The 23,574-nt window shown below is 51.5% G+C and overlaps 11 protein-coding genes across 11 annotated transcripts; 5 read left to right on the top strand and 6 right to left on the bottom strand.

Moving 5' to 3' along the window:
* Window positions 1-87: 87 nt before the first annotated feature.
* On the bottom strand, window positions 88-758 carry ALT_8104 (putative cytosolic Cu/Zn superoxide dismutase; the record flags this gene model as incomplete). The annotated part of the gene is made up of 3 exons (XM_089600367.1): window positions 88-437; window positions 504-606; window positions 666-758. 3 exons carry the CDS (start codon window positions 756-758, stop codon window positions 88-90), a joined length of 546 nt encoding a protein of 181 aa, XP_089455260.1.
* Window positions 759-1,929: 1,171 nt separating this feature from the next.
* Window positions 1,930-4,010, top strand: ALT_8103 (putative flavin-binding monooxygenase; the record flags this gene model as incomplete). Its single annotated transcript, XM_033556002.2, has 5 exons — window positions 1,930-2,545; window positions 2,595-2,701; window positions 2,758-3,296; window positions 3,351-3,804; window positions 3,858-4,010. The coding sequence occupies 5 exons, from the start codon at window positions 1,930-1,932 to the stop codon at window positions 4,008-4,010; spliced, it is 1,869 nt and encodes a 622-aa protein (XP_033411893.2).
* Window positions 4,011-4,380: 370 nt separating this feature from the next.
* ALT_8102 (DUF3405 domain-containing protein) lies at window positions 4,381-6,813 on the bottom strand (the record flags this gene model as incomplete). The annotated part of the gene is made up of 1 exon (XM_033556001.2): window positions 4,381-6,813. The coding sequence occupies one exon, from the start codon at window positions 6,811-6,813 to the stop codon at window positions 4,381-4,383; it is 2,433 nt and encodes an 810-aa protein (XP_033411892.2).
* Window positions 6,814-8,259: 1,446 nt separating this feature from the next.
* On the bottom strand, window positions 8,260-8,640 carry ALT_8101 (U6 snRNA-associated Sm-like protein LSm8; the record flags this gene model as incomplete). The annotated part of the gene is made up of 2 exons (XM_033556000.1): window positions 8,260-8,531; window positions 8,616-8,640. 2 exons carry the CDS (start codon window positions 8,638-8,640, stop codon window positions 8,260-8,262), a joined length of 297 nt encoding a protein of 98 aa, XP_033411891.1.
* A 690-nt stretch (window positions 8,641-9,330) lies between these two features.
* ALT_8100 (putative proline-rich, actin-associated protein Vrp1) lies at window positions 9,331-10,802 on the bottom strand (the record flags this gene model as incomplete). The annotated part of the gene is made up of 2 exons (XM_033555999.2): window positions 9,331-10,587; window positions 10,644-10,802. 2 exons carry the CDS (start codon window positions 10,800-10,802, stop codon window positions 9,331-9,333), a joined length of 1,416 nt encoding a protein of 471 aa, XP_033411890.2.
* Window positions 10,803-11,122: 320 nt separating this feature from the next.
* ALT_8099 (uncharacterized protein) lies at window positions 11,123-12,400 on the top strand (the record flags this gene model as incomplete). The annotated part of the gene is made up of 1 exon (XM_033555998.1): window positions 11,123-12,400. One exon carries the CDS (start codon window positions 11,123-11,125, stop codon window positions 12,398-12,400), a length of 1,278 nt encoding a protein of 425 aa, XP_033411889.1.
* A 248-nt stretch (window positions 12,401-12,648) lies between these two features.
* ALT_8098 (60S ribosomal protein uL1) lies at window positions 12,649-13,562 on the bottom strand (the record flags this gene model as incomplete). The annotated part of the gene is made up of 4 exons (XM_033555997.2): window positions 12,649-12,911; window positions 12,987-13,180; window positions 13,301-13,478; window positions 13,544-13,562. The coding sequence occupies 4 exons, from the start codon at window positions 13,560-13,562 to the stop codon at window positions 12,649-12,651; spliced, it is 654 nt and encodes a 217-aa protein (XP_033411888.1).
* A 750-nt stretch (window positions 13,563-14,312) lies between these two features.
* ALT_8097 (fungal specific transcription factor domain-containing protein) lies at window positions 14,313-16,242 on the top strand (the record flags this gene model as incomplete). The annotated part of the gene is made up of 5 exons (XM_033555996.1): window positions 14,313-14,402; window positions 14,462-14,552; window positions 14,601-15,008; window positions 15,072-15,162; window positions 15,210-16,242. 5 exons carry the CDS (start codon window positions 14,313-14,315, stop codon window positions 16,240-16,242), a joined length of 1,713 nt encoding a protein of 570 aa, XP_033411887.1.
* A 908-nt stretch (window positions 16,243-17,150) lies between these two features.
* Window positions 17,151-19,253, top strand: ALT_8096 (uncharacterized protein; the record flags this gene model as incomplete). The annotated part of the gene is made up of 6 exons (XM_089600366.1): window positions 17,151-17,390; window positions 17,502-17,570; window positions 17,617-17,908; window positions 17,961-18,451; window positions 18,511-18,892; window positions 18,946-19,253. 6 exons carry the CDS (start codon window positions 17,151-17,153, stop codon window positions 19,251-19,253), a joined length of 1,782 nt encoding a protein of 593 aa, XP_089455259.1.
* Window positions 19,254-20,648: 1,395 nt separating this feature from the next.
* Window positions 20,649-21,423, top strand: arfA (putative ADP-ribosylation factor; the record flags this gene model as incomplete). Its single annotated transcript, XM_033555994.2, has 4 exons — window positions 20,649-20,796; window positions 20,910-21,154; window positions 21,209-21,274; window positions 21,331-21,423. The coding sequence occupies 4 exons, from the start codon at window positions 20,649-20,651 to the stop codon at window positions 21,421-21,423; spliced, it is 552 nt and encodes a 183-aa protein (XP_033411885.1).
* Window positions 21,424-21,949: 526 nt separating this feature from the next.
* ALT_8094 (uncharacterized protein) lies at window positions 21,950-22,829 on the bottom strand (the record flags this gene model as incomplete). The annotated part of the gene is made up of 2 exons (XM_033555993.2): window positions 21,950-22,759; window positions 22,827-22,829. The coding sequence occupies 2 exons, from the start codon at window positions 22,827-22,829 to the stop codon at window positions 21,950-21,952; spliced, it is 813 nt and encodes a 270-aa protein (XP_033411884.2).
* Between the last annotated feature and the right edge of the window lie 745 nt (window positions 22,830-23,574).

Here is a 23,574-nt window from a genome sequence, read left to right as displayed (position 1 = left end):
AGAGTCAATTTTCGACAACTTGAGGACATCCTCCTCATCAAATCCAGGCACCATTTTAACAAAGACGACCTCATCAAAGTCACACTCTCAGTTCTTCAGAGCAAGTGGCAGTAGTCCAGGTCGAGCCACCAGCACAAAATTCGCACAACTCAACCTCTCATGATCCGACATCCGATGCACGACAATCGACCGATTCCCGAAATAGGCAGGCTCACCCGGCTTTGTCGACAGGTAGAGGTCATTGTACCGCGTTTCAAATCCCTGATGATCCGCCGTGACGATGGGCCCGTGTTTCCCGCTCAGGTCGCCGATCTGGCAAGTCTGTGGGCTCGTCATGTTGCAGGCGGCCTTGTCCCCGCGTCCGTACGGGTCGAAGGGTTTACCGGTCTGGTAGCAGTCGCCGTCTGCGGGGACGGGGTCCTCGTGGATGTAGTATGCTGCGCGTGTTGCGTGTGTCAGTGAATGCAAGGAGCGGGAAGCGGGGAAGAGAGGACACTACGTACCTAGAGCTTCATTGTCGGGGATACCCCAGAAGTCGGCGTGGACTTTGACGCCGTCTCCGTCCCGGGGTGCGTAGAGAGTGATCCAGCCGCGCAGCGTGGTGTTCTGCCGATGTGGAGAGTGGCCTCGTACAGAACGTCGCCGGTGTCATTGTCATTTTTCACGACGGGAGCAAAGGTGCTGTTCGGAGAGACGGCCACGGCAGTTGATGAGACGCTGAGTCCCAGAAGAACAAGTGTTGTGAGGATAGACTGCATATTGTCGTCTCACACGCAATCAGATTTCCTGATTGAATAATATTAAATGCAGGGTTGTCCCTTGTTCCTATCCTACAAGGGCGAGGGGAGGGTGCGACTCCGTTTATATCAACCCTTGGAAGGAGTCAAGGAGTCTGGATGTATCTGGACGTCCGCGGAACTCAAACGAAAGAGTCATCACTCGATCGTGGAAATCGAAATAGTAGCAACATTTTTACCCTGCCTCCTGCTCCTGATTACAATTCATAGATTCATTGGCGGGAACGCCTCACCATGGGGAATGTACGCGCTCCGCCGCAGTAATGCATGCCTCTGCAGTCCCGACGCCACCGGTTTAATTTCCATCTGTACCCTGCAGTATGTCCCTGTACGTCCCTGCAGTATGTCTCACTGCTACCGTAGGTTTTTAAAATGTAATGCTTTGTTATCGCTGGTCGATGAGGTCATGCGAGTTACTTTTGGAATGAAAGACGCGGTTATGCGATTGTGCTTCAGAAAGGCACGCGAGGAATGTGGCTTGGTAACGGTGCCTTGAATCGTCATCGTCCATTGAAGCATACCTATTATTCGAGTCAGTACCTCTGCAGTACCTCTCTAAAGAGGTAGGGAGGTGTTGCTCCTCTAACTCCGTTGCTCTCATCCATTCCAGACGCAACATATCTGCTCATATCGGGGTCCTTTCACAAGTACATCTATACGCAACAAGGAAGCGAGGACAATCAATCAGTATACATATACATGGCACGCACTTAAAATAAATAAATGGAGAACGGAGGGCAGTATCTCATTGTGATAGATGAGAAGGAAGTAGGATTCCTCGGCACCTCCAGAGACCCTTCCCCTCATCGGGGTACTTTAGCCCGGGAATCCTGATCAGCAGGCAGGATTGCATATAACAGTGACTGATCATCGTCCCCGCATCTCCTAAACTATATCGATATCCTGTCGGTAGTAAAGGATGCCCCGCAATGTTCTAAGCCTTGTTCTCGTACACCGAACCCTCGGAATTCTCCCCGTGTGCTCGCTCTAAGTCACCTGCAGCAGCTACGCTTCGGCTATTAACCAGATGAGTGCATCGGACGGTGTCCGGCCCCACGGACAGATCCAGATTATATATTTAGAATATCGCTAGGATGTAGGCCTGACCGACATAAACCATATCGTCGCTACAATGACTCTCGCCCAAAGCCACTACGTGATACAACTCCCTATAACCCCCATAACAATCGGGACACTAAATCCCCGCGACATCGCCCAGCAATGGCTCACGAACCTGGAGACCCAGCTGGGCAAACTGCCAGTCCCCCCGCTCAAGCTGTCAGAGCTTTTCCACAAGGACTCGTGGTGGCGCGACATGCTAGCTCTAGACTGGGACTTTCATACAATCCACACCGTCTCCGAGATCGAGCAGTACATCGGCCGGAACCAGTCACGGGCCCGCCTGACAGCCTTCCGTCTCCAGCATATGGGCAGGTTCCAGCCTAAGATAGAGACGCCGGTTGAGGGGCTACGGTGGATCTCGTCGATGTTCTTCTTCGAGAGTCGGGTGGGCCGTGGCACGGGTGTGCTGCGTCTGACTCAGGATGGGGCCGGGGTGTGGAAGGCGTATTCGCTTTATACGAGTTTGCAGGAGTTGAAGGGCTTTGAGGAACCTCTGGGTCTACAACGGCCTGAGGGGACTATTGAGTCGATGCCGGGGAATCCAAGTAAGGAGAACTGGCTGGAGAGGCGACAGAGGCAGCTTGAATTCCAAAACGAGGAACCTACGGTGCTCCTTGTTGGTGCTGGTACTTACTTCGCAGTTCGCCGTCAATAGCGCGTGCTGACATGCCGTAGGACAAGCTGGTCTCAATACGGCCGCTCGGTTGCAATCACTTGGGATCTCATGCCTCCTAGTCGACCGCAACGAGAGGATCGGTGACAACTGGCGGAAGCGGTACAGAGTGCGTCTAGGTTCACTTCTTGATATCGATGCTTTACAGCGTGCTGACTGCCCAAGACCCTTGTGACGCACGACCCGGTAGAGTTCACACACATGGCCTACCTCCCCTTCCCGCGCAACTGGCCCCAATTCACCCCAAAAGACAAACTCGCAGATTGGTTCGAAGCATACGCCAGTATCATGGAGCTGAACGTATGGCTCAAGACAAGGGTCAAGTCGGCCGTCTACGATGACGCCAAGGCCCAGTGGACCGTCACCGTCGTGTGCGGGGATACCGGTTCGGAGCGAGTCTTCCATCCCCGGCACATTGTCTGGTGCACGGGTCACTCGGGGGAGCCCAAGATCCCCACTTTCCCGGGCCAGGCACAATTCAAGGGGACAGTGTACCACGGGAGTCAGCACCATGATGCATCCGACTATGACGTGAAGGGAAAGAAGGTGGTTGTTGTGGGGACCGGAAACAGCGGCCATGACATCGCGCAGAACTTCTACGAGAACGGAGCGGACGTGACCATGCTGCAGCGCAGCGGGACGTATGTCATCACAGCGGCCAAAGGGGTGCTGATGCAGCACGAAGGGCTGCACGAGGAGAATGGGTACGTCGTCTCCCTCAACACTGTGACTGACCGTCAACAAACTAACATACCTAGTCCGTCCACAGAAGAAGCAGACATCATATCCGAATCGCTTCCGTACCCGGTAAAGTTCGCTCTAGACGTGCACTTCACGAAACGCGCCTACAAAGCCGAAAAGGACATCCTAGACGGCCTTACGGCCGCCGGGTTCGAGCTCGACGTTGGCGTTGACGGGGCGGGTATCTCCCGCGCGTACATGACCCGCGGTGGCGGGTATTACATTGACGTGGGCTGCAGCCAGCTTATCGCCGACCGGAAGATCAAAATCAAGAGGAGTCCAGAGGGGATAGCGGGTTTCAACGACCGTGAACTGCTCCTGAAAGACGGAAGCGCATTAGACGCGGATATCGTCGTGCTGGCGACGGGATACGACAACATGCGAACCACTGTGCGCAAGGTATTGGGCGATCGAGTCGCAGACAGGTGTAGGGACGTCTGGGACTTGGATGAGGAGGGTGAGATCAATGCGGTAGGTGAATTCTTTCGGACTGTTTGTCAACGATGCTGATGGAACACGGACAGATGTGGCGCCCAAGTGGCCATCCCGGATTCTGGTTCATGGGTGGAAACTTGGCCCTGTGCCGGGTTTATTCCAAATTCCTTGCGCTGCAGATCAAAGCCATTGAGGCGGGTCTGGTGTCACAGGATACTGATACCGTCCTTGCGAAGCTGTGAGGCAGGAGGCTAGAGGGAAAGTATCAACAATAGATGCAATGTCCGCAAAGGATGAAAGGCAAGCTGCACATAAGACAGGAAATGAGGCCATCCTAAGAATGGTAGAATATTCAAAACATATAGAGACAGGGAAGCCAAACCAACGCCCAAACGAAACTCATTACGGCATTATATCTTCTAGGCATGATGGAGATCGTCTCACCGGGACAAGAGCCCTCTATGTACAAAAAGTCAAGAAGAGTGACACGAAAGCAAGTAGATATCTTCGCCGGACGCCTTTCTTTTCGCCGTGGGCGAATGAACAACATGTACAAAGCAGGAGAGCAAACAAACTGAATCGCTGAATCACAGAAATATGTACTCTCTAGCTTTAGGAGTCTCCGAGCATGTCGCTAGCGCCGTCGTCAATGATCATTTGCACATCCTTGATCGGATGTAAGAGCATAGGTGGAAGACACATTCTTCCCTCTCCAGCCAATTCTTCCTGCTCGCCGCCGTCATTGTCGACCTTGTAGCCGAGCCACCGCCGCCAGAGATTCGGCGAGAAGCCAGCCGAGTAGAACCAGGTAGTCCCGCGGAAGTTATGCTCCCGGTCACCGAACACAGAAGTCCGAGCACCACCAGATGCGCCGTTCCGGCCAGCGTTGAAAACGGATTCGAGGTATTTCGTCGGCCAGCGACGGTCGATGTACACAGAATGCGGAACGTAGACCGCTTTGAAGCCGTGATGCAACGCGGTGGTAGCGGGCCACATCTCGGAGAACATGGTATGTCGTTTTAGACTTGTCTCTTTGTGCATGGTGAGAAGCAGCTTGCGTGACAGTCGAGAGGCGGTGATAATAGCTGTCCGTCGAGGAGGCATACCGTTCTCCTTATTGTATCCGGTCACATCGTCGCGAAGAAGCCAGGTCGTGCCCTCCGGGTCATACAGAGGGTTGAAGACAATAAGGTCTGCCTCCTCACCTACACCCCATTCGTTCTGATCCTTCTCCATCGTAGTCTGCGGGATGCCTTCTCCATCCACCTCGAGAATGTCCCGCTCATCCGGGCGTTCGGGTCCCCAGATCGGCTTGTCCCCTTGACGATGGAGAGGCGATCTGTCTCCAGAGGATGGGTCCGAGCCATGTTTGGCGGCCGCGCTCCATACATTGTTCGGGCTATTGGTGCCGCTCTCAGTCTGTACACGGACTGTATGTTGGAAATCCTCCCAGGATCCATGGACAGAGGGCACATAAAAGCGAGCATTCCTCTCCCACAGTAATTTGCGCGGCTGTTCCCGCGCCCAGCTGCCCACTTTGTCGAATAGATGGTACCAGTGGCCTGTGTATCGCACGTCCATCTCCCAGTTCCAGTAGAAGTCGTACTCCGGATGTTGGTGTGCAAAATACTGCATTGGCATGAACGTGCTGCGGTAGACACCGTGAACAGGCAATCCACGCGTCCATGTCTCTTCCAACCCAGGATAGACGAGAGCCATCTGTTGTTCTGACCAAAGAGTACCCATGCCGCGAAATTCCTCGGGAAGAGCATCGTTGAGCACGCGCTCGTAGGTCTCGTCGTCCGACCAGATTTGCAAGTTTCCATCTTTGACATGGACTAAGAAATGAATAGTATACTCTCCTCCAGACAACAATGAGAGCTCCGAAATCAGCGAGCGCAAGTACAGAATGTCATCACGTGTGAAGTGAAAATCGTGCCATGTCCGAATTACCACTGCCGTTCGAGGTAGGCGATCCGCTTTCGACTGGGATGCTTCATTCTTTTCCTGGGGTTGAGAAGAGGACTTTGGAACTCCCACGGGCAAGGAGAGAAAGCGATTCAGCCGCGGCTGCGGAAGATCTTTGAAGCGGTGGCTATTGAGGGCCACGCACCTGTTCTGAGCAGCAGCCCAGTCGACGTGACGAAAGTCTATAGGGGGCAAATCGTCCCACACACGTTCTGCGCCTTCACGGTGTCCCTCCAAGCCTGCACCGACACCACCTTTCCTAACACTGTATCCGAAACCGTAAGGACCAAGGCGGCCAAACCGTTCGAAGCAAACATCATCCTTGATACCTAGCATCTTATTTGAACCCATCACTGCATCCGGAAACCCACGGGGTACTCCAGGGTAATGCTGCACGTGGGGAATGCGAATAGTCTCCTGCTCGTCGAGGAAGCATTCGCGCTTCTCACCATACTTCTTCACGTAGTCATCTGATGCGTAATCTGGGTATGGGTTGAAGACCAAGCTCGACATCAACGCTTCCTGATCTCTGGTTTCAACGTTGGCCTGACCCTTATTGTTGTCCGAGCCCATGGCCATCTCCTCTATTCCGTCACTTGGATATTCGGGTACCGATTCATTGCGCGGCGTCAATGTTCGAATACCACCATGATACCGTTTCAGGAAAGGGAAGCTCTCCCATTGCGGCGGTTTGGGCGCCACCTTTGGCAGCTCGAGAGTGACTTGCTTCGCATCCGAAGTGATGGTGAAGCGGAATAGGGTGAGGATGAACAAGACCAGTGCAGAGAATAGCGCGAGGCACAGGTATCGCATTATCCGATTCGGGACACGATAGTAACCAACCGGCGCTCGAGAGCGCCGCGCCGAGGGGGCACTATTCAACATTGGCCGACGCGAACTGGCAGAGGAAGAGGTGAAGGAGTCGTCGCCGCTGTCCGACTCTATCGAACTGCGATGGTCATGGTGGGTATAATGCGTGCGATGCGGCTGCTTCTCAATGTCCACGGCTTGATGGCGAGCTTCTGGGGTATAAGGCGAGGCATGTGTACCGGAGCGCTTCCTCGTCTGGTTGACCATGGTTCACAATATACCTGGGAAGTAGGTCATCAACGAGAGATGTTCCTATGAGCAACGTCACAGAAAGAAGTATAGGTGCGACGAGTGGGTCGATTGGTGGGCCAGCATCAATGTAATACCTGAGCGGCGAGAGACGCTGCAATGGCTTGTTTCAGTGTCGGGTCAATCTGTTGTAGACAACAAATACTTGTCAGTGAGAGGTATTGCATCTTGCAAAAACGGCGAGGTATACATACCTCCAGAACGATCTCAGTTCAACCCAGAGTTAATTAATTCGCAATGGTCCCTCTTCTGTCAGGACAAGACCAGATCTCTCATAACTGAAACCGATATCGATCCGCTTCTCTGGAATGTGGAGTTGGAACGGGGATATCGCAGAAAAAATTCTAGACGAAGTGATACCAAGTCTGATAGGACAATTGGACAAGTATCAAACAAAGAGAGCCAACATCAACTCAGACAGTGAGCATGTGAGATTATGATCAGGCTCAGTGCGCGACATGCCCACCCCAAAATCAACAAAACACGCTGCTATCGGCGTTACCGAAGGGATGTCCAGCGCTTAGCACGACTAGACAAAGAGTGGGTCCTATTTCTGTTTCGGCACAACCGCTAAGGATCGTAGAGCTCGCAACTCAATATTTGACACTCTGGGGATAGCACTCAAGATATGATCAAACCTCAAAGGAGGCTATATAATGTTCAATTCTTCTTATTTCGTGCAGCTCTCATTTCTTACAAGTTGCAGCTCAAACGAGTTGAGGGAAAATCTACATTGGGCTAGGCAAATACAGTGACGCTAGCCTATCTCGGTAATATGATGATTACTGCGTATAGAGGGGTAGAGATGCTCTGGAAGAGGCAATGAACTCGCTTATAGGGAAGCAGTGGAGAAGATTGTACTGTATTTGAGCCTGGGAATTGAAGTTTGTATGCATGAGAGTGCTAGGTCTTGTTCGGAGAACTTCCCGAGCGTTATCACACGGCGAGATTATCGTGGCCTCCAATCTCATGAACACCTCATAGTTCCTTGTGCTTCAAATCCAAAGTAAAAAACCATGGTTTTGCAGATTAAAGGGTATCTTCCAACTAGATTTGCTTCTCAATCGCTTCTCGCGTCCCTCCAAGGCGTATAAGCATCAGATAAGACCGCCATCTTGCTCTCAGCTCCAAGTCCGGTCAATCATGATGGTATCGTCCTTCTGTAGTGAGTCGTATTCATGTACCATGGCAACAGATCATTCGTCCAATATGCAGTCCACTCGCAGCCGAGACATACCACTCGTATTCAGCATGCTCGGAAAGTAGCATGTCTTCATGAAGCCTTGCAGCTGCTTGACGTTTCAACACCGAGTCGTAGGTTCGGTCACACGCTCCGGACAACTCCACTAAGTCTTGTGCGCGTCGCAAGGGCCGCACATCATGTATAATCAAGTGTCATTTCTTTCATGCGTTTTTCGTGCCCTTGACAACCTCGCCTTTCACCTTCGACCAGTCGATATCATTATCAATCGCCTCATCGACTTCGCCACACAGAACCACATTGTCACCTCGAATCAAGTAAAGCCCATGTTCGATCTGCGAGCTCGGTTCGGGGTCATCCGGGGTTCGGATGATTCTCTCAATTGTGTTCAGCAGGACAAGATTCGTCAACTGATCCGTCGACAAGAGTGTCCCTAGTAACGTGCGGCCGTCAACGGTGAGAATGAGAACTTTTTCTAAGCAGTGCGATAGTTGGGTTAGCCACCGTATTGTAATACTTGCGTCGCATAGTTCAGTTGTCGCAAAAGAAAGTGACTTACTATTGATGTAGGAGTGCAGAGACATGATGGCGAGCTGCGAGGCCGCTCAATGACGGGCTAAGGTGGTTCAAATACAAGTTCCGAGCCGTCAGCAGAGTGGGCTGCTACCTCCTTGCTCCTCAAATTGGATAGACAGCCGAGACCTATCTCAACAGTAAAAGGCGACAGTAGCTAGATCCGGAACTGAAAGCTTCCTCGTCCACCTTGATAGCGGAGTGATCTGGACAAGTCGGATGAGCTTGGATGATCGGACGTCACCCGTTAAAGTTCAATCTATCGCTGACAACTCTAATGATGGAATTGCTCTCGCAGAATAGATTTGCAAGGAAAAAATCGTCCGTGGTTAGTTCTGAACAAGCACAACACCCAATTCCGCCTTTCGCATTGAGATCCGATGCTTAATGTATCACCGCCGCGACTGTATCTAGTCACGTGCGTGGAGCTTGGCCTAGCTTCGGAAATCTATATCTCAAACAGAAGTCTACTAAAGCGGGAGATTCAGAGTGACTACGAATTGAGCGATTATATTGTACTAAGAAACGCCTGCAGGTAGATATTTCATAAAAATCTATCCGACTGGGATATCACGTATACGAACTAACGGCTGGCGTGCATATTGACCGCGGATTATCGGTATCTCACATACGCTAATAAGCAGCGTAGCAACACAGTGCATCCATTTATTTCTCGAAAACAATACCAGCCAGCCGTTCAATTAGCCGCTCAGCGCACTCAAGTCTAACGGTACACTGCTACCTCGCCCAGCACGGTACCGCCGGGGACCTCCCACAAACGGCCGCGGCTTGGGAAGCAGCCCGTCACTCTGGAATTTGAACCGATTGTCTTCCACTCGAATTATTCCGTGCGAGCCCATGTTCTGATGGCCCGGCGACGAGCCGCCATTAGTTAGGGTATAAGCACTCGGATCCAAGGTCGAACGGGTCATAGGCTGGCTAGGCGGCAGTGTTGGGGTTTGTGCTGGAGGAGGTGGCGGATGACTGGGGTGTACTGCTGGTGCTGTTGGAGGCGCCGATGGCGGGGGTGGCGGGGGTGGCGGTGGAGGCGCTGATGGGGCAGACGCTGCAGGAGGAGGTGGAGGAGGTGCGGACGGCGCATGGTTACTGTGCCCGAGAGCGTTCCTGGCAGCTTGCACCGCGATAGAAGCTGCCGCTACCCCATTTGTATGAGGTGATGAAGCTGCCGCTGCCGGGGGTGGGGGAGGAGGGGTCGATCGTGCAGGTGCGGGAGGAGGCGGTCGGGGTGCTGAAGATGCCGGCGGAGGAGGAGGTGGTGCAGCTGGACTGGAAGGCGCAGGGGGTGGAGGTGGAGGCGCTGGCGAGGACGGCTTCCTCGACGTCAGCGGAGGAGGTGGCAGTTTCGCCGAACCAGGCAAAGGAGGAGGTGCGCGTGGAGGTGGAGCATCCGGCGCAGTTTTGATTGATGTAGACGATGAGACGGTTGAGGAAGGCCTTGAGGCTGGTCTCGGCGGAGGTTTGCGCAGATTAGCAACTAGCGGGTTCAGCGGAGAAGCAGACGGCGATTCTGTAGAAGACGGGGGCGGTGGCGGTGGCCGAGCACCTGGAGGCTTTGGAGCAGAAGCGACAGGCGGTCGTGGAGGTCGCGAAGCTTCCGAGTCTGACATGTAAGGCGAGTCACGGTTGGCTCCTGTGTCAACCCCGCCCCGACTGCGCAATTTGGGCATCCCTCCTGCGAAGAGTCCTGCCAATTGAGGAGCAGTGGATGTACCGCTATCTCCACCACCACCGCTTTCGCTACTGCTTCGTACTCGGTTGGCTGAAGGAACGGGCGGTGCCAGGCCACTCTGGGGTTTCGGCATGCCAGGAACAGGGGGTGCACCTGCAACTGGTGGTGCAGCTGATTTAACTCCTCCCGCAATCAAGGGCGCCGATCTATCATTTGTGACGGTCTTCTTCAGTCTAGTGCCTTTGGTGATATCTGAAAGAAGCGCGCTCTACCAGGGTATTAGCAGCGGATCTTGGAAAGACAAGGAACGGGTTTCCAACTGACCCTATCTTTAGCTTCACCCTTCGCTGGCCGACTTGGAAGAGCCCCAGAAGGAGGAGGGGGTGGGGGAGGTCCGCCCATTACCCCTGGTGGAGGAGGGGGAGGAGGAGGGCCTCCCATCCCTCCAGGCGGCGGCGGAGGAGGTGGTGGAGGAGGAGGCATCTTGGTTCGAGGAGCAGTAATCGAAAGGACAATGACAATCCAGTCTGGGTAGTGAAGTGTAGAAATGAAATGAAAGCAGGAAGGGTTCAATCCCCCGTAAGACTAAAGATCATCTGACGATCGTCAATCTTCGGTGATGGCAGCCTTTGGAGGAAGTCAGTACGTCAGGCAGCTGAGTTAGTGGACGGAGATGAGGTAGTGGCCGTGGCGGTGCTAGTCCAGTGTGCTGACCATCTCCGCTTTTTCATGGTCAGGTCTACCAACTCCGTCACAAGAAGAGCAGACTCACTCTCGACCCCGCGAAATCTCCCACTTCCGCCATGAAGGGCTTGAACCTCAGCGGCCAGAAGACTTCTAGGTCTCAAGCTCTGGTCTGTCAATTTTGTCAACTCCCTACCAGGCCAATTGCCTGTCAGGCGCCGTTTGCGCGATACCATTCATTCTCAACCACAACCACTTCCCGCGCCCAATCAAGACAATTGCGGCCAAAGAAGGATTCAAGAAGTCCATGGGTGACTCACAGGCTTACACCTAGCCGATTGGCATCGACTTCCTCGAACACACCTTCCTCCTTCGACCCAGAGACGTCCTTGCGACAAATCTCCCATGAGTCTTCCGAACTTCTCAGGCTCGACTCCGTACCCTCCAACGAGTCAATTGTGAAGATTCTACAGAAATGTGAACGAATAGCAGAGGCTCTTGTGAGTCGCGAACAAGACAAAGTCGAGAAGTCTCCTTCCGCTGGGGAAGAGGGAAGTGCAATCTCCTCGTTACTGGATCTGGAGGAAAAGAACGCATCAAAGAAACACTTCAAATCAATCCGCGATGCGCAACCCCGCCTAGCCGAGTCGCTGTCGCAGATCGCTACAGGGCTTCTCAAGGACGAAAAAGTCTTTATTTCGCCAGAAGCGATGGCATGCTATACCAAGATTCAGACCCTTTTGAGGAAGGCCGACCATTTTCCCGAGATGTTCTACCTGTACGCCCACAAGCCAGTTCCCGAGGAGAACAGTTCCCCTGTCAAATACCACAAGGCAAATCCCAAGAGCGTCAACAGCGCCATTCCCACCGAACTTGCGAACATGGCCCTGGACATCGCCATCGAACAGCGAAACCTACCACTCGTCCTGGCAATCATCGATAACACCTTTTGCGCCCCAGCATTCCACCGTGCGAAGCTCTTCAAGAAGGCTGCTGTACCACTAGGTGGTCTTGCAGCCACGCCAGCCGCGTGTTACGCCATCGCTTCCTGGGCCTCTAGCTTGCAAAACACCATGGATCCCAGCACAGCGACTGGCATTGCCTTCGCAGCCACTCTCGCCTATGTCGGAGGTACATCGTCGATCGGCCTTTTGGCTATCACATCAGCTAACGACCAGATGGAAAGGGTTGTTTGGCAGGCTGGAGTTCCGTTACGACATCGCTGGCTGCGAGAGGAGGAGCGCGCCGCACTGGATAGGGTTGCCGTCGCTTGGGGATTCAAGGATATCTACATGAGGGGCGAGGAGGAGGGAGAAGAGTGGGACAGTTTGCGGGAGTTCATCGGTATGAGAGGGATGATCCTCGACAAGACGGATCTTATGCCCGGGATGCAGTAGCTATTTACCCTACTTTATCCACTTGTATATTACGTTCGTGGTTGGCATTGTTTATGTACTTTATACGGCGGCGTATATCCTAGAATATATGGAGTTTGCAACATGTGCAACATCGCAGCACACACTACGGAGTTCAGAAAAAAAGATTAGGTACCAGTCGTGGACATCACATTTCCTATCTATGGCATATACAATCCCACACCTGAGCGCCTAAAAAACTCTGACACAAAGCTAATTGCGCAGAGAATCTAGTAGAGACGCTTGGGGGGAGACATGGTAGCCTTGAGGACAAGGCTGCCAACGTTCTGCCAGCCCTTCTTGAGCAGGGAGACGAGGTAGTTGATGGCCAGCATGACGTTGGCGACAAGCTCATCCTGGGTCATGCCGACGTTGCCAACAGCAACACCGAGGCAGAGAACCTTCTTAAGCTGGAACTTGATGGTAGACTTGATCTCGGTGACCTTGTTGGCCATGTCCTCGTTGTGAGAGACGGGGGTAGGGAATTTACCAGCTACGTCGAGTTAGCGTTTGCTTAAAGAGGCTATGCCGGCGCGCCGTGCGTGCTGCGGGAACCGAGAATACATACCCTTGGACAGACCGGGACCCAGGAGACGGGGAATCTGCTTGATGAGGGTGTCGGAAGCAAGGAAGGCATCGTACTTGCGAGCAAGCTTCTTGATGAGCTTCTTGTTCTTGTTGAGCTTCTTCAAGTCATCAGCGGACATGGCATCGATGCCGTGGTGCTTGGCACGGTCGAGATCGTGCTGGTCACCAAGAACACTGCAGACATCACCGTCAGTAAACTTATTCCCATAACTTATGTGCTACCTCATCCTTCTCCCGATGATGCGTATCAAGACATTTCATCGAAGGATCGGTCGGTCGGCAAAGTGGACATACCAGATGGTCATGTTGGGGCGGGGAACGGTGGGCAGCTTGATGGTGCCAGAGAAACGCTTGTCACGCTGGGGGTCGTAGTTCTTCAGACCGATCTGAAGCTCGACGGTCTCGAGGAAGTTTCTCTTCTTCTCATTCTGAGAGTAGTTGAGCAGCTGCTCGATATTCTCGCGCACTCCGGCTGTAACGAGGTGACATATTAGTTGCTGCTTCACAAAAGTCGCGAGTAAAATTCTGGACGCATACCGACTGTGATCTTAGACATCTTGCTGACAGTCTTCCAAAAGAATAACTCTTATGGTGTGGCTCTGCGCTGAATATCGGTGCAAGGACGAGAGAAAAAGACTTCGGCTCGCTATCCGCCGTGAGAAAATCCCGTTCTCCGCTTGTGGGTGTGGATGGCACTAGCCTGATTGGGGCCTAGGTTTGCCCTAACGAGATTCATTAATTACTAATCTGTGAATAAGCTTATGCGCATAAACAACTACCGGTGGTGAGTTCATTGTGCATCGGACTCCATCCGCATCGATTAGCTCAGTGGCGCCTTACACTGATCATACTTCATTCTAACAGCAGTCTAACATTTTTGGTGTTTTACTCGCGTTCATGGAATCGATGGTGTCTTAGCACATTTTAGATGACTGTGATCGCCCAGGATGGTCAACCAGCCTCAGAACAGCCGAGCCGTTCGGCTGGCTGCTTCTTGCACGGAATGTCAACGTCGGAAGCAGAAGGCAAGCAAACCGAGAGCCGTACTCTTGGAATTCATCCTTGACATTCTCTGACTTACCTTATAGTGCAGTCGTGAATGGCCTTGTAATCATTGTCAGGCAAGAAGAATTGCCCACCTATGTAAATTTGAGCCGAAGAAAGTGTTGAAAGCGAGTAAAGCAACTGTCAATGATTCGAGGTTCGCTATGGACTTTATCATTTCGTCCATCCTTAGCTAAAACTTGTTAGACAAGCCGATCCTGCCCGCAGTACTAGCGTTGAGAAAGGGCAAATTGCCTCGCCCATGGGCGGGACCGCTGTCGAGGACAGTAAAGAGGACTTCAAGGTGTTGGGGTACCTCCCTGAGGTTCAATCCGGAGAGCATGTGAGCGGAGTATGCTTCTTCGACGAAACGATCCCTAGGATTCAACCGCGGGCTAAGTTCTTCGACAGGATTCTGCTGCAATTTCAAAAAAGACACGAGGAACATATTCTCCAGAATTGGAGAATGCGTTACGTGTAATCCCTCCAAAGCCATATGCAGGTATGTGCGCGAATATGAGCGGTTAAAAATAAGCTCACACAATTTTAGATATCTTGGTACAACACTATGTCCGTGAAACGAACTTGCAGTACTATTGCCTCTATCCACCAACGTTTCTGAGTGATTACTCTGCATGGTGGTCGGGTAAAACCAGCGGTCAGCCGTTGACTGCAGAGTTTACATGTTTATTAATACGAACATGCGCATGTGCAACACTATTCCTCGACCCTGGAGTAAGGCAGAAGCTTGAAATGGAATTGGGCGAAAGCGTTGAGAGCCTTTCTCAGCGCTACCATCATGCGGCCAAACAACTGAGCAACACCATTCCCCCAGGGAAAGGGGGACTAACTCAAGTTCAGCAACTGTTTCTCACAGCATCCTGGTATAAGGCCGAAGCCCTGTTTGTTGAATCATGGCATGCCTTGAGCTCCGCTATCCACGAGGCTCAAGAGTTGGGTAAGTAGATAGTCCTAGTCGTTCGTCCAAAAGGTGCTAATTGCGAACATCATCACCGTATAGGCATGCATAAGAGCATTTCCAAGATAGGTCTTCCAGAATTTGACAGAGAAATGAGGCGACGTCTGTGGTGTATTCTGTATAGTTGGGACTGGTAAGTTCCCTTCACCTCTATTGAGGCTTCGAGGCTCACTTTGCAAGGCAAATGTCCCTCATGCTATCCCGCCCCTTTATTATTAACAGTACTTACTGCTCCTTTGAAATGCCCAATGTGAGGTTGGAAAGCGACCATATTGAGGCAGACGTGCCCTCGCCCATAGTCCACATCGCGCTCCAATGCCAACTCGGCCAGGCCTTGTCCAAAATACCAGGGGTGATGGGTGGAACAATGACTCCTGCAATCGCCGTCACTGTTCAACAAGAGACCGAAAAATGGCTTGCTTCATTTCCGCCTGCTTACCGGCTTGTCAATCCTGACACGCAATGGGACCATGATTACAAATACGTGGAGGTGCAACGCAAACAGCTGCATACTATTGCCTATATGGTCATGCTTATGCCATTGAAACCTTGTCTCACAAGAGACGTACAGCAAGACTCCACGTCTATCGAGAAGAGTCTCCAGCCCACTGCCATTGACATTGCACTGAAATTGATCAAGGCGGCTCACCAGCTCCTTGATTGCATGTTCCCCCTAAACGCCAAGTTTCATTTTGCGCCGTTCACCATGTTCGACACAGCCGCCAGCCTATGTTCAGCCATCATCCACGACCATGGGCGATGTCTCCCTCAGCGAGACGGGATTATTCAAGCAATCGGCGTGACTCTGGGCACACTAGAACAGAGCAGCCACAGCACAAAAACCGCCGCAATATGCTACTCAGTACTTTCAAAACTTGTGGACAAGCTCTCCTTAACCCCAGAGGAGGAATTGATCCTGCGCTCCAAGTCTTCCGACAGCCCACTTAGGGGGGTCAAGACGCCTTCTGATTCTCAGTTGACTTTGGATGCGGTCCCCAGCATCGACTTTGGCATTAATAACAATCTGCAGCCTTTAGGCGCAAACAACTCTGAGATGTTCGTTCCCACAATGCCAGGTTATTCCTCCCTGGAGCCGCTGGCACCTCCGTCCTCCGGCCTTCAGGAGCTTTTCAACGTGGATCTTGGCGAATTAGGCCAGATCTGGGATTTGGAGAACCTTGGTCTTGATTTTCCACAGGCCTTGACTGCTTAGGTTACAGCATTACCAGCTCTTGGGCTGGCTTATTTGTACCAGCCAAGAACCGGACACCGTACCAACTGGCGCTCCTCCTGCTATGGAGAGAGCGTATGGTCACCATCAAGGTTGTCTACATGGATTGCACACCATTGCTGCCGGATATCGCAATGAGATAACAGTCGACATGGTTTGACTGTCGCATCATGAATATGATATCCTCCAGTATGAACATAAAATGACGTCCAACTAGGTCATGTGTTTTGGTACCCGTGGAAGTTTAGGGCGTTCTGACCTTTTTGCTGCTTCCCTGTTTGCAGAATCGGAGCGCTACCTCTCTGCTTAAATATGCTCCAAGGTAGCATGTAGCGACTCTAATTTTGACTTTGGCCATCATATAGCTGCATATTTCAAGCCATATATATTCCGGTAACCACCACGTGACACTGACACCAGATCCAAGAGCATATTGGATGTCGTTCAACTTGCGTTTACATTGTCAACGCCTTGACCATATCAGGAAATGAAACATTAGTAAACATACAATACATCACTGTATCCATGTTCAAGTTACACTTCGATAATCTTAAAAAAAGTGATCAGCAGCAGCATCCCATGTCGAAACCAACAAGTCAGCTGCACACAAGAACAGCAATCAAGTAATCCTGCTAATTTTGCCGCGCATTCTGTAACACATGGATTCGCGGGGATGTCAGGGTCAGTCGACAGCCACACGAGGGCTATTATCTGCAGGGTTATTATTAGGCGCTGAGTGGGCGCTTAACCTGGACCTGATATTAATATGCGATGGCGCCCCTTGAACTTGACTTGAGTTTCTTGCTCAGTTCGCTCATTTCATGTTTCGCCCGGTGCAGAGATTATTTGATACTTAGGATTATAGAGCTACAGAGGCAACTGGAAACAGCATGTCCAGCTCATCAGCGAGTAGCGACCAGAATCCCTATGAGTACTACGCGAGCTTTACAGATCGACCGACCCTTCAGGGTAAATTTCGCGATATTGATGAGGAGTCTTGTTTTTATGCGTATAATAGACGATTACGAGATGCACAGACGCAGAATTTCGTGCTGGATTTCGGGAATGATGATGCCTGGTGTGCGATGAATCTGAAACAGGAGGATTTCGACCTGTTGCTGCGGAAGCCAGTAAGCCGTATCCGCATTAATATAACCATGGACAACAAGTACTGATATGTGAGCTTCAGAAACCAAATTGTTTTGGGACTAGGTGGATGTGAGTTGCTATCGGTCGTCCAGATATTGATACTGACGACGTCTGCTCGAAGTAACATTTGGGCCCCGGAAGAACAGAAGGATGTGATCAAGGTTCGTCAGGGACGACATACAAGAGTACAGCACACTGATGGCCTAGGAAATTACGAGCTACTACGGCGTCTCGGAAAGGCTACAGGGGATGATGTGTACTGATCCCGTAGCAGCTCCGCCGAAAGCTCCAGCACCCGTGCAGTCACTGAGGGCTAGCTTCCACAGAAGCATTGATCGATCGCATCGTCCTCGCAAGGAAGATCTTGAGGAGGCCGTTTCGTTGAGAAACTTATCAGATCCAGACGACATTCAAAAGGCAGCTTCATTCCGAGGCCTTACGTTTGCCCATGTCACAAACCAGATTTGGCACTTTTGCTCGGTGGATCACGGACCCCGATGTATAAACACGGAGACTCTCATTGTCACTTGCGAATTGCTGACCGAATCCAGATACTTGCGTTGGGTATAACTCGTTATACGTGATTCCAAACGTTGATATATCAAACGGGAGAGACCTGCCTGATGGAATGAGATTATGGTCCTGGTTGATCCTTTGCGACGATGGTGAGGACAACCTAGCACAATCGTGGCCACAATTGCTGACGAACCAAGGGACTGTCATATCAATCCAGGAGAACCCGTATCCGCGAATATCTGAGCCAAGACCAGAGTCAGAAGTCAAGTCGGTTGTGGGAGTCGTGCGCAGAAACGTGCAGATGATATTTTCAGGTGCTTCCAAGCAGCACTCTGCTTCATCCGAAAGTGACTCGTTGGTCACCATTCGAGTGCGAGCGTCTAATGACCCTCGTTCGGACCACGTCAGTATACATCAGGACGAGGGCCCTGGCCTGCTTTTTTACTACATCTTCGATGACTGGGTGACGAGTTATGCTCTGATAGCAAAGCGCGAGCATAAGTATGGAGTCTTGCTGGATCGACTGGTAAGAATCACTTTTTGCAAAAGGATAGGTCGCGCTCAGGTACTGATCTAAGAGGACAGAGAGAGGATATGTTGAACAAACCGGTCGTGGACTTGGTAAATGAATTACATTGGCTAGGCAGAAGATTGGCAGTCCTACGACGCCTGTACCAAAGCTACGAGCTCATTCTGACGCGCGTGCTTCAGAGACAGCGCTTGCTGCGCGATGAGGCACGCTCAAGACACCCGAGAATGCCACCGGGGCACGTCATTCAGAGTGAATCAGAATTGTCGAGCAACTGCGAAAACTCTGTAGGCGTGCGATTGAACTCCGCAGCCGTTGCTCGCTTCGAAAGATTGCTTGATCGCATCAAACTGTATTGCTTAACTGAGATTGACGCCTGTTTGACAGAGAAAGAGTCTCTCACGTTCCTGGTCAGCGCGCACCTCTTCTCCTTCAAATGTACTGATATGTTGACGAGTTAGTGCAGAATTTCAACTTGATCGCCTTGAAAGATTCACAGGCTGTCGAGAAGCTGACGAGAATCACCATTCTGCTGGCGAAAATCACGATTCTTTTCTTGCCAGTCAGTTTGATGACGGCGTACTTTTCAACCGAGCTCAGAGGTGTCAAAGGAGTGTATACGCAGGCCGAATATTGGATCAGCTTCGCAGTCATCATGGTCCTGTCACTGCTGGTCCTTGTTCTCTTTGGTTACGCAAGCGGCACCATCGAGGGCAGGCCAATCTATCAATCATTGTCGCGAACATTTATCTCCTCATCCAAGGACAAACTCGGGCATCAGCGAAAACATGTCGACTAGATTTGATGCACAAGGCATGCACAGTCGACTTGAGTCAGGAGAACGGAGAAATGATGCTCGTAATTTTCGAAAACAGATACAGCCAGATCTACCTGCATCCACGGCATCTTCTGATTAATGACGCGTAGATAGAGTGGCCCCTGTGGGTTTCCGTTACCACTGAGCTCCGGATATCTGGAGCCAACCACCAACCTGGAATTGCGGCGATGAGATAATGTGTACTAATAACACGTTACCTACTTTAGGAGAACACGAGACAGGGCACATTTGCAAATTGCGATAGATACCTAGGCCCAGTGCCACCCGAAGTGATCCACTGGGACGGGGCTGATTCAAGAGCCAACCCGGGAACCTATCAGAAAGGGACCAGACCCAGAATGTCTGGACTTTGTGCCTTTGTATTTGGGCCTGGAAGTGCGCAGCAAAGGGGGAAAGGAACGAATGGCTTGATTACGAGCAAGAATAGGCATCAATGAAGTAAATTTTTTGAGCAAGCAGCTCATTCGATCTTCAGCACCCAAGTTATCATCACGCAGTGATAGTCGGTATACGATCGCTCTCAGTATCATCACAGCCCTGAAAAGCGCCGGTCTTAGTGCGCCAATAGACGGGAAACACCGTGTCCTCTTCATGTGGCCAGGCAGAGAAGATTCAAGAAGCGTAGTATAAGGGGAAAGTAGCAGACAAGAATGTCCAGTCTTATTCCTGTAGAGAGTCATTACTATTGTTCGGGAAGAGAATCAGATGCAATTTGACACCATCCAGAGTCAACCATAAATAGAGAGATAGATACTCCGTGCTGAGTGTTGTGATTCTGGTGGTTTCGTTAGTGACGGAAGCTACGCCGGCGGCTGAATTTCTCGACCTGGCATTTTTGCACCCAAAAATTCCAACACCGACAAAACAAGGCCGGCTCAGACACAAGACACAGGCACAGACTGAGAGAGAAGCGTGGTCTGTCTGTCTGCTACTCCATCCTACCTTACCTTAATTCTATCTATCTATCATCATCACAATCATCACCCTTACCCTCGTGTATCCACGTTTTGTTTCCCTTCTCCAGCTTCTTCTGTGTTGGTAAGTCTGTCTTTGTTAAATTCTCTTTTTATTTTCTCTTCGACTTACTTCCCTTCTTTTCGCCCCTCTCCCCTCTCTCCCTTTCCCTCTCCCTCTCCCCTGAACTCTACCAACTCACCGTTATTCCCCGGTGTGAATACGCCCCTCGTTCTCAAGTCACCCCATACCCAGGCCCCGTGTCTTTTTCCGTTTGGGTCTTCAACTCTTTGTCTCTGCCTATTTTGTCATACTTTTGTTATAAATCAATCAGATCGAAAACTTTCGATTGACTGACCTCACTGTCGCGCTCCCCTTAGACTCGTTTACGCCACCGCCAACATGGGTCTCACCTTCTCGAAGCTGTTCGATAGACTATGGGGTCGAAAGGAGATGCGAATCCTGATGGTTGGTCTTGACGCCGCCGGAAAGACCACCATCCTGTATAAGCTGAAGCTGGGTGAAATCGTCACCACTATTCCCACGATTGGTCAGTCGTCCACTCCCGCTGGTTCGGGTCGTCCGTCGGTCAATCACGCCGGATAATCTTCGTTGGTCGCGTACGGGAAGGAAGCTGTTGCTGACATTGGGTTATTTGTCAAGGTTTCAACGTCGAGACCGTCGAGTACAAGAACATTCAGTTCACCGTGTGGGACGTCGGTGGTCAGGACAAGATCCGTCCTCTCTGGAGACACTACTTCCAGAACACCCAGGGTATCATTTTCGTCGTCGATAGCAACGATCGCGACCGTATTGTCGAGGCCCGGGAAGAGTTGCAGCGCATGTTGAACGAAGACGAACTCCGTGACGCTCTGCTCCTTGTTTTCGCCAACAAGCAAGATCTGCCTGTATGAGATCCCTGTGCGCGTGTGTATCGGTGTGATACTGATTTGAACTTCTAGAACGCCATGAGCCCCGCCGAGATCACCCAGCAGCTTGGTCTGCAAAGTCTCACCCGTCGTGCTTGGGTAAGTTGGCTTGACTGCCAATGCAGATCCTTCACAGTCCACTAATTTATATCTAGTACATCCAATCTACCTGCGCCACCACCGGTGACGGTCTGTACGAAGGTCTGGAATGGCTCGCCGATGCGCTGAGGAAATCGAACAACTCTTAGAATGTTATAATACGACGAGAGGAAGAAAACCCGAAACTGTGACGAGGAGTTGCGCGGATGATGGTTGGGGGACCAGGGCCGGCAAAGACACCTTGCATACAAAAGGGATTTGCTTCTTGGTGGTACTTGTATGTTCTCTAACGGCTCTTCATTCCTCTATGCTATTAGCTTTTATTTCTTCTTTCGTCCCGGCGTCGATTCCAACAAATACTCCTTTGTGCCTTTTGAAAAACCATTTTTCATCTGTTCATGTCCTCGAGAGTCAAGGCTGGCTCGACGTTTATGATCCATCCAGAATGGTTATGTTTCACTAAACATATTGATAGGTGTCTGAAGTAGATGAAATGAATTTGATGCACTTGAAGACTGGATTTTCCGTCCATAAGCCCTCCACTGATGATGAAAAGTATATGGTCTTTGTCTTTGTACAACTAGGGCGCTCCTGATGTTATGAACACAATCTCGGCCAATCTACCCGGCATATGCACTCTTTGCTGGAAGCCTTTGCTGAACCTTCTAGGTCTCCTCATTTCAGCTCCGTCCCACCAACCCACCACACAGCCGCCCGAATAATGTCCATCACGACCTCCAACTCCCTCTCATCCCTCGGCGCATAGATCATCACAAACCCCGGCGGCACACTCTTCGCCCACCGCCACCAACACCACTCCTCCCCGCCGTCGTCCCACGCAAGTGGATGCCGCTGGCCCCATCCCTTCTCCAGCACAGCCCTCACATCCGCCGGATGCAGCGTGAGGTGCAAGCTCCCGTCAACCGGATGCGAGTGGCACACTTCCCCGTCGCAGGTGTGGCGTTGCGCCTGCGCCTGCGCCTGCGCGGCCGCAGCTACGCAGAAGATCCCTGTGCTGTGTTTCTCGAAGCAGGAGGTCGCGGCGCGGAGAGTGGATGGGTGCGCGTTGACCAGCTCGTGGATCCTGTTTGACAGCGTTGCGTACATTGTTTTGCTGGCGCGCTGGGTCGTCTGCCTGTGGGGGGCTATCCCTGCGACGGTTGGGCGGGGACCTGCCCGGACGGGAAGGGAGGAGGGAAGCTGCCCGTGCTTGGGGTGGAGGGATGGTGGGATGGAGGGTGGGGAGAAGGGATCGCGGACGGTGAAGAGGCGGAGGATGCAGATGCGGGCGTAGCCGGTTGGTGTTGAGGGGGTGCCCCCTGGCCCGAGGGCGAGGAAGGCGTGGTAGTCTTTGCGGATGTAGTGGGCTGCTAGGAGGAAGGAGGGGAGGCAGGTGAGGAGGACGAGGAGAGGGAGGGAGGAGTCGGTGGTGGTGGTGGTGAGGAGGAAGGGTGGCTGTCTGATCTCCGGGGAGAAGCTGAGGGCCTGCATTGAAACTGTTTAGTTTAGATTCGGATGGTCTGGCTGGGAGTTTGAAGCTATTCGGACATACCATGTTGATAGTTTCCCCTCCGCACGGGTCTATGTCGGCTCTTTGGGTGGTGTAGAAGCCAAGGTACAAGACATCCTAAACTATTTATACTTTACAAGAATTGACTTAGACGCAATTATTATCAATTGATCTCCTGGCAGATCAGGATGTAGGTTGTTTAGGATTTTGTAGCGGCATTTTGACTTCATGATAGACAGATCATCACCATTGCATCATCATCCTCTGTGGACAATTTTGAGCCACTCTTAGCCTGCTTAGGTACCATTGCATTAAGTTCCAAGCCTTGGAAATGCTCTGTTGTCAACTTCTGGTAATGTATACTTTCCTGATTCTATGTGACATGGAATTATATCCATCGACAGGTTGACCACTTCGCAATCTTGAATAGTGGAGGTTTCCAGTAGTTGTTGGTTGCCGCTGCCACAACAACAGCTGGTTAGTTATTTTTGACAGTCGAACACGTAGCTCACTTGATTATTCGCGAACACAGTTCATTCAAAGGTTAGTATTGAGCTTCAGAGCTGTAGTCCAATCCAAACAACTGGTCCAACGAATCTCTAAGTTGACACGTGGAAAGGATCAGGTTGCTTTTTTGACCCCTCGCTATCGTTACTGTTCGTAAGACTTCTATACTATAGCTTGCCTTTTCTTAATCAGAGACTTGTCCGAGTTCAAAGTTATTCTTCGATTTGGTCGAAGGTGAAAGAGTCCTTTTATGCGAATTGCTAGAGTTCCAGGGCGTATTGTT

The sequence above is a fragment of the Aspergillus lentulus genome, assembly GCF_001445615.1.
Source record: "Aspergillus lentulus DNA, contig: Alt16, strain: IFM 54703, whole genome shotgun sequence".
NCBI lineage: Eukaryota > Fungi > Ascomycota > Eurotiomycetes > Eurotiales > Aspergillaceae > Aspergillus > Aspergillus lentulus.
This window is presented reverse-complemented; position numbering and strand designations above follow the sequence as displayed.